Source organism: Triticum urartu, chromosome 6A (genome assembly GCF_056163025.1).
Source record: "Triticum urartu cultivar PI428250 chromosome 6A, HENAU_Tu73, whole genome shotgun sequence".
NCBI lineage: Eukaryota > Viridiplantae > Streptophyta > Magnoliopsida > Poales > Poaceae > Triticum > Triticum urartu.
This window is the reverse complement of record NC_141878.1, coordinates 510,617,528-510,625,355: the sequence shown is the minus strand read 5'-3', so window position 1 is coordinate 510,625,355 and position 7,828 is coordinate 510,617,528. Positions and strand designations below refer to the sequence as shown.

Genomic DNA, 7,828 nt, shown 5'->3' with positions numbered 1-7,828 from the left:
GGATAACTAGTAATAAAAGGCATGTGAATATTGACACCTAGATCCCACATGTCATTGAGTGGAGAGTAGGCTTAGCTCCTTTTTATGTCTTCAGTCCAGATCTCAACTTGAGCTGGGCCGAAGCTCGGCCCATGCCACCTATCACTTCTCACATATTCGTTTGTCGAACCTAAGCGAGAGACATATTCCGTCGAGCTCACCTTGAGAAGAATAAACATCATGGCCGAGTCGTTGAAACGTGTGATATATAGGTGAAAAGAAAAAGAATTTCATGCCAACTGGTTAATTATTGGGATGGAAATCATAATTTAGAGGGGAGGGAGAGACGTGGAGGATTATACACGAATGGTCTCAGTCCCCCGTTCAGCGTCGAATAGGTATTACACGTGGGAGTTTGAGAGAGTCGTTTCTTCCTTAATTTGGTCAGCAGTAATTCGCGAAATGCAAGCCAAAAAATGACGAATGGTCAGAAATTATGATGAAGAGCCAAGATGTTCATGCCAATTAACTTCTTTCTAATCCCCACTCTGCTATGTTAATAAAATGAGTTGTGGTAATAAAAAGAGTACAACCGTCCCAAAAGATCATGTCTTAATTAACTTCCTTTCTTAAAAAAAAACTGTTGCATAACGCGGCCCTAGCAATGAATGGTGCCGCGTCCCCGGCAGCGGAGCGTGGCGCCACACGGGATCCGGAACCCGTCGCTCCCCGGGGGCTGCAGCCAGGCGGGCACCGATTTCCTGGCAATTGTTTACTCCGGTCTGCCCGGGAATCTCTCCTCCTCTCCTCACGCGAACGGCAGCCAGTGGCCACCCCACCCCCAGCTCACCTCCCCTCCCCTCCCCTCCCGCACGGCCTGCACCTGCACCTCACCGGAGCCTCGCTCCTCCCCAGCTAGCTAGCTGCCGCCAACCCGAGCCCAGCCCCGCAATTCATTAACCCACAGCCCACCATCGTCGTCGCCATCATCACCCCTTTCCTTCCCCGAGCCCCCTCGCACCACGCGGCTGGCTGCGCCTGCGCGGGCGCTCCTCCCTACTCCTACATTACTGCCGACGTTGACATTGCAGATTGGCATGCCCCCTCCCCCCTCCGCTTCCCCACCGCCACCGTCACCGCTTCCACTTCCCGCGGAGTCCTGACCCGGGGCGTCGCGATGGCGGCGACGGCCGGGGCGGCAGCGGAGATCGTGCGGGAGATCGCGGCCGTGGGCGCCGCCGACCTGGCCGCCGCGCCGGAGCCGCTGCGGGCCGACTGCCTCCGCCTCGCGCGGAAGGTGTCACTGCTCACGCACCTCGTGGCCGAGGTCGCCGAGGCGGCGGGGGAGGACGGCGCGGCGGGGCCCGAGGCGGCGGCGTGGGTGGCCGACCTGCTCCGGGCGCTCCAGGCCGCCAGGAGGTTCGTCGCGCTCGGCCGCGTGCCGGCAGTCGACACGGGGGCCGCGGATCAGGTGACTGGCGGAGATCTCTCGGTCGAATCAAACCTTCTGCATTGCTCGCTTCTTGATGCGCGGCTCTTGGCGAGATTCCGTCGAACACTTGAGCGCGATTGCGCGGCGTCTAGTTCGGGCCTTCTCTATATAGTTCTCTTTTCGGCATGTGGTTCGTTTCCGTTGACGATTAGTATAGCGGGCAAGATTTTAGAAATTCATTCACGAAACTTTTAGTTTCTCTTGCGCATAGATCTTCCTGTCCAGCGGCTCCAGTTGCAGCTGTGATATTTTAAGTGCTACAGCTGTAGATCTTATTAGACTTGGGTGCATCTTGATATGTTCAAATCATGCGTGCCCTCCTATACTTCTACGATGCATCGATGAATATAAACTTGTGTGCACCAAGGAAGAAGAACGAAGGTGTCAAACAAGTAACGTCTTAGCATGCTTAGCAAGGACGACAGGTTTACGGTGTCATGTTGACCTGGTTTCCTACCGTCCCTTTTTTCCGTTATCCACCCGAAATCTCATTGCTATTTTGCAACCTTCAATATCTAATAAAGAATGCATATCAAGTCTACATGAACTCATCGAATGTATAAATTGGGTTAGGTGTTGCCTAAAAGTATTTATTAGGGTTTTCTTATCTAAATTGTTGTTGCTTACTGGAGCCTTTTGATCTCTGGTCTTGTATTTTGTCAAATTAGCTTTTGGTCTCAATACCACACTATGCTACTTGGGATAACATTGACAAATTTGAATGATTGTGTGCATGCGGTGGAGTAGATAAGCCAGTCATTTGACTGCTTGAAACCATCTCTCCTAAAATTGGTCCAAGTAAGATAAGTGTTTAGTAGTTGTCACTGTAAATTTGTAACTTCTAAATTTTCACGAGGTTCTTTGAGCTATTTGTCCCCAAGTTACTCTTTACTTCAGTCTTCAGGACTCAGGCGCACAAATGATCTTTAGCAAAATATATTAGTACTAGATTCTATCTTTAAGAGGAGACACAATAGTATGATACTTTTAGCTTGTGTTCCCTGCAGGATAGTTCTCTCCACATGATGTTTATATTTGTAGGGCCAAACTGATCTTGTTTGAAGTATATAAATAGCACATGTTTCCTTTTATCCGAAATCTCCTAGAAAGCTAGCACATGATTAAACTAACTGACAGGATTGGATGTAGGAAAAAACTTTTTCTTGTGTTAGTTCGTAATGCAAATCTGTCATGCCTAAATAATTAAACTTTCATACAACATGTGCATATGAAATCTAGTTCATTATTCTTTCCAATGCTGTATTCATATCGTATCGACATCCTGGGTTACTGCCAACTTAGATATGATTTTTAATGGCTTGGTACGTGCATGTCAGTCGGCTCAGTTGAGAACAACCTTTTGAATATGACCACAGATGCACTTGTATCGAATCTGTAGTCTGACCTGCTTCATGCCCTTTTATATAGTCATTTTGCATTCAATAACATGTTAGTATCTTTAATTCTTATGCTTCATTGTTTTCATTGTTAAGGATGTCAACGACAAGAATATTGCTGTTCAGTTCAAGTATGTGACTTGGCAGTTGCAAGCAGCTCTAACAAATCTACCGCATAGTTGTTTTCAAATATCTGATGAAGTTCAAGAAGAGGTATAGTTAACCTGATTGACCGATACATTTCTGAGATTGATCCTTCATTAATTAATCAAACCTGCTTTAATTTGATTAATCTGTAGGTTGATTTAGTGCGGGGTCAGCTTAAAAGAGAAATGGAGAAGAAGGGAGCCCTTGATCTAAATATTTTTTCAAAAATTCATGATATCTTAGCTCATCATGTTGATAATGTTGGATCACAATCTGAAGAACCACACAGCCAGCGAGAGACATTGTCGTTGGAAAACTTGAGCAGTGATCATCTGGAGTTGCAACATGTTGCTTTACTAATTTCAGAAATAAGCGGGATATCTAAATCTGACATTAAAAAAATAACGTCTGAGCTAATTGAAGGGCTTGAAAACGCTACAGTTGCTGATTCTGCAAAACCAACAAATGGTGATAACCAAACAAGTGATGAAGCAAAAGACTCACCTGACAATGTTAAGAAGCCTGACACTGTAGCTATGCCTGAAGATTTCCGTTGCCCAATATCTCTTGAGCTGATGAGAGATCCTGTCATTGTGTCAACAGGGCAGGTAAATTTCCACACCATCACTTATTATTTATTCGCCCTGCCCTTAGGGTGTTGCTGTTTACGATTCAAATATATTTGGCATCTTCTGACAATATTCTTGCTATTGTTGTAGACATATGAGCGTGCTTTCATTCAAAGGTGGATTGATGGTGGAAACCGGACATGCCCAAAAACTCAACAGAAGCTCCTAAACCTTACATTAACCCCAAACTATGTACTGAGAAGTTTGATATTGCAATGGTGTGAGGAAAAAGGGATCGAACCACCTACAAGATCGAAATATGAAGGTTCTTCCATAGAGGTCGGTGAGGACAGATTGGCAATTGAAGCATTAGTTCGCAATCTTTCTTGCAGCTCATTGGATGAACGGAAATCTGCTGCTGCTGAAATAAGATCCTTGGCCAAAAAAAGTACAGACAACCGCATGCTTCTAGCAGAGTCCGGTGCCATTCCTGCTCTAGTGAAACTTTTGTCCTCAAAAGACCCAAAAACCCAGGAACACGCAGTTACATCTCTTTTGAATCTCTCCATATATGATCAAAACAAGGAACTGATAGTGGTCGGTGGTGCCATTGTCCCAATCATACAAGTGCTTAGGACGGGTAGCATGGAGGCAAGAGAAAATGCAGCTGCAGCTATTTTCAGCCTGTCACTAATCGATGATAACAAGATAATGATAGGAAGCACCCCCGGGGCGATTGAAGCATTGGTTGAGCTGCTGAAGAGTGGTAGTTCAAGAGGTAGAAAAGATGCAGCAACAGCACTGTTCAATCTATGCATATACCAGGCAAACAAGGTCCGCGCGGTCCGGGCAGGAATATTGTCGCCACTGGTTCAGATGCTGCAAGATTCATCTAGCGCCGGAGCCACCGACGAGGCGCTCACAATCCTGTCGGTTCTCGTGAGTCACCACGAGTGCAAAACGGCGATAGCCAAGGCTCACACCATCCCCTTCTTGATCGATTTGTTAAGATCAAGCCAGGCCCGCAACAAGGAGAATGCCGCTGCCATTTTACTTGCACTCTGCAAGAAGGATGCCCAGAATCTCGCTTGCATAGGGAGGCTGGGTGCTCAAATACCATTAACGGAGCTGTCCAAGACCGGCTCGGACAGAGCCAAGCGCAAGGCGACCTCTCTCCTGGAGCATCTCAGTAAGTTGCAGGTGCTCTAGCCTGCTCGCCCGTCGCATACCATTTTTCACGTGTGCGTCTGTTATACATACGGGAAGTTGTAAACTCATCTGTTATTCAGTGTGAAAGTAGTGGGCTGGTGTGGAGGTTTCAGACACCCTCAGATGTGTTCATTGATGGCTACAATAAAAAGGGTCGGTGTTGCTGAATCTGAATGTGTTGTTTCTCATCTCATGTGCATGAAGTTCCATTTATGCCTTTTAGTTTATAGAAGAAAATTGTTGCGGTCTCCATCGAAACATCTATTCACGACCTCTTCGTTTTCCAGCCTACCAGTTTGACATAACTATATGTTTTTTTTCTAGGAGTACTTTTGTGCCGTTAACCCCCATTCCTCTGAAAGACCAGAGATTTTGACAGCACTGAGTGCTGGTATAAATCTTACGTCGCCATCATCTGTTGCAATCCAATTTGTTAGAGGTCCCGAGTATGCTCGTCTGGACATGACAGCAACAAAGGTGATTCCGGTTTGAAAATCCACACGGTAATTGTGACCCTTTTTGCTCCAAGATCCTGGTGATGCAGGTATGGATACTGACGATGACATGCATGGACCCCCTTTTCTTTAACAGTTTGAAACTGTGTAGTCTCTTGTGAACATTTGACTTCTCAGGGGTAAGAACTTTCCATTAACCAACGGGTGCAGCATCTGTTGAGAGAGCCTGTGGCCGTGATAGCATCTCCAACCGATTATGTATAACAGGCCAAGTGTCTAAAAAAACTGTTTTTTAGATCATTTGTACAAAAACACAGCTTCAGCAGATGCCCTATCTTTTTTTGGTGCTGCAAATTTTTTGGGGTGGCCTCATGTTTTGCCTCCAAGTACTGCAAATATGCAATAGCTGCAAAAAAGAAAAAAAAAATCAAAGCCGTGGGCATGCCAACCGCCACCCTTAAAACTTCCTCCACCCCTCCACCCTATCGATCGCCAACGTGTTAAGCAACATGGTCGATTCTTCGAGTAGAGGAGGTATTGCGCCAGAGATCTTGGGCATAACACTATCCAGAAGGTGACCACCGCATTGTGCATGATGACGTATGGTTATCGTGCAGATTTTATTGATGACAAATTGGCAATGGAAGAGATCACTTCAATTTTGTGTATCAAGAAATTTGCAAAGACGGTGATTAAAGTGTTTGGGCCAGAGTATTTGAGAGCAGTCAATGCTCATGACAGTGAGAGGATTCTTGTTCTTCTTTTGTGGCGTTAACCCCCATTCCTCTGAAAGACTTTTTTATTTTGAAACATAGGCATAAGATTTGCGCCACCTATTTATTAAGAAGATAATAGAGTTTTACAAGTGTTCCTCAATACAACACATGAATGTGTTGGGAAACGCAGTATTTCAAAAATTTCCCTACGATCACGCAAGATCTAACTAGGAGATGCATAGCAACGAGACGGAAGAGTGTGTCCACGTACCCTCGTAGACCGAAAGCAGAAGCGTTTAGTAACGCAGTTGATGTAGTCGAACGTCTTCGCGATCCAACCGATCTAAGTACCGAACGTACGACACCTCCGTGTTCAGCACACGTTCAGCACAATGACGTCCCTCGAGCTCTTGATCCAGTTGAGGATGAGGGAGAGTTCCGTCAGCACGACGGCGTGGCGACGGTGATGATGAAGTTACCGGCGCAGGGCTTCACCTAAGCACTACGACGATATGACCGAGGTGTTGAACTGTGGAGGGGGGCACCGCACACGGCGAAGAGATTGTCTGTTTTTCTTTGGGGTGCCCCCTTCGCACGTATATAAAGGAGGGGGAGGAGGAGGCCGGCCAAGGGGGGCGCGCACCATAGGGGAGTCCAACTAGGATTCCCAATCCTAATTGGAGTCCCCTTCCTTTTCCAAGAGGGGGAGAGAGGGAGAAGGAAAGAGGGGCGCGCCGCCCCCTCCCTAGTCCAATTCGGACTTGCCATGGGGGGGGGCACCCCTTGTGGCCCTTCTCTCCTTTCCACTAAAGCCCATTAAGGCCCAATACTTCCCGGGGGGGAGGGGGGGTTCCGGTAACCTCCCAGTATTCGGAAAAATACCCGAATCACTTCAGAACCATACCAGTGTCCGAATATAACCTTCAAATATATTGATCTTTACCTCTCGACCATTTCGAGACTCCTCATCATGTCCGTGATCTCATCCGGGACTCCGAACAAACTTCGGTCATCAAATCACATAACTCATAATACAAATCGTCATCGAACGTTAAGCGTGCGGACCCTACGGGTTCGAGAACTATGTAGACATGACCGAGACTCATCTCCGGTCAATAACCAATATGAGAACCTGGATGCTCATATTGGCTCCTACATATTCTACGAAGATCTTTATCGGTCAAACCGCATAACAACATACGCCATTCCCTTTGTCATCGGTATGTTACTTGCCCGAGATTCGATCGTCGGTATCATCATACCTGGTTCAATCTCGTTACCGGCAAGTCTCTTTACTCGTTCCGTAATGCATCATCCCGTAACTAACTCATTAGTCACATAGCTTGCAAGGCTTATAGTGATGTGCATTACCCAGAGGGCTCAGAGATACCTCTCCGATACACGGAGTGAAAAATACTAATCTCGATCTATGCCAACTCAACAAACACCATCGGAGACACATGTAGAGCATCTTTATAATCACCCAGTTACATTGTGACGTTTGATAGCACACAAGGTGTTCCTCCGGTATTCGGGAGTTGCATAATATCATAGTCAAATGAATATGTATAAGTCATGAAGAAAGCAATAGCAATAAAACTGAACGATCAACATGCTAAGCTAACAGATGGGTCTTGTCCATCACATCATTCTCCTAATGATGTGATCCTGTTCATCAAATGACAACACATGCCTATTTTGACCTTAATATGCAATGGTCTTAGATTTTATTAACCATTCTCAAATCAGTTTACCTTGTCAATCTCACAGCACACAATCTGTATAGCTAACTCGACTGCGATCTTTGACATTATTGCACACAGTTTGTTTCTTCCACCGTGTGCACTGTAGAGCGCAGAATTAC

General features: G+C 46.2%; 1 protein-coding gene across 1 annotated transcript; it reads left to right on the top strand.

Moving 5' to 3' along the window:
* Positions 1-810: 810 nt before the first annotated feature.
* Positions 811-4,981, top strand: LOC125514507 (U-box domain-containing protein 11). The gene is made up of 4 exons (XM_048679848.2): positions 811-1,450; positions 2,965-3,081; positions 3,168-3,623; positions 3,735-4,981. Exons 1-4 carry the CDS (start codon positions 1,157-1,159, stop codon positions 4,791-4,793), a joined length of 1,926 nt encoding a protein of 641 aa, XP_048535805.1. The 5' UTR covers positions 811-1,156; the 3' UTR covers positions 4,794-4,981.
* Positions 4,982-7,828: the final 2,847 nt, after the last annotated feature.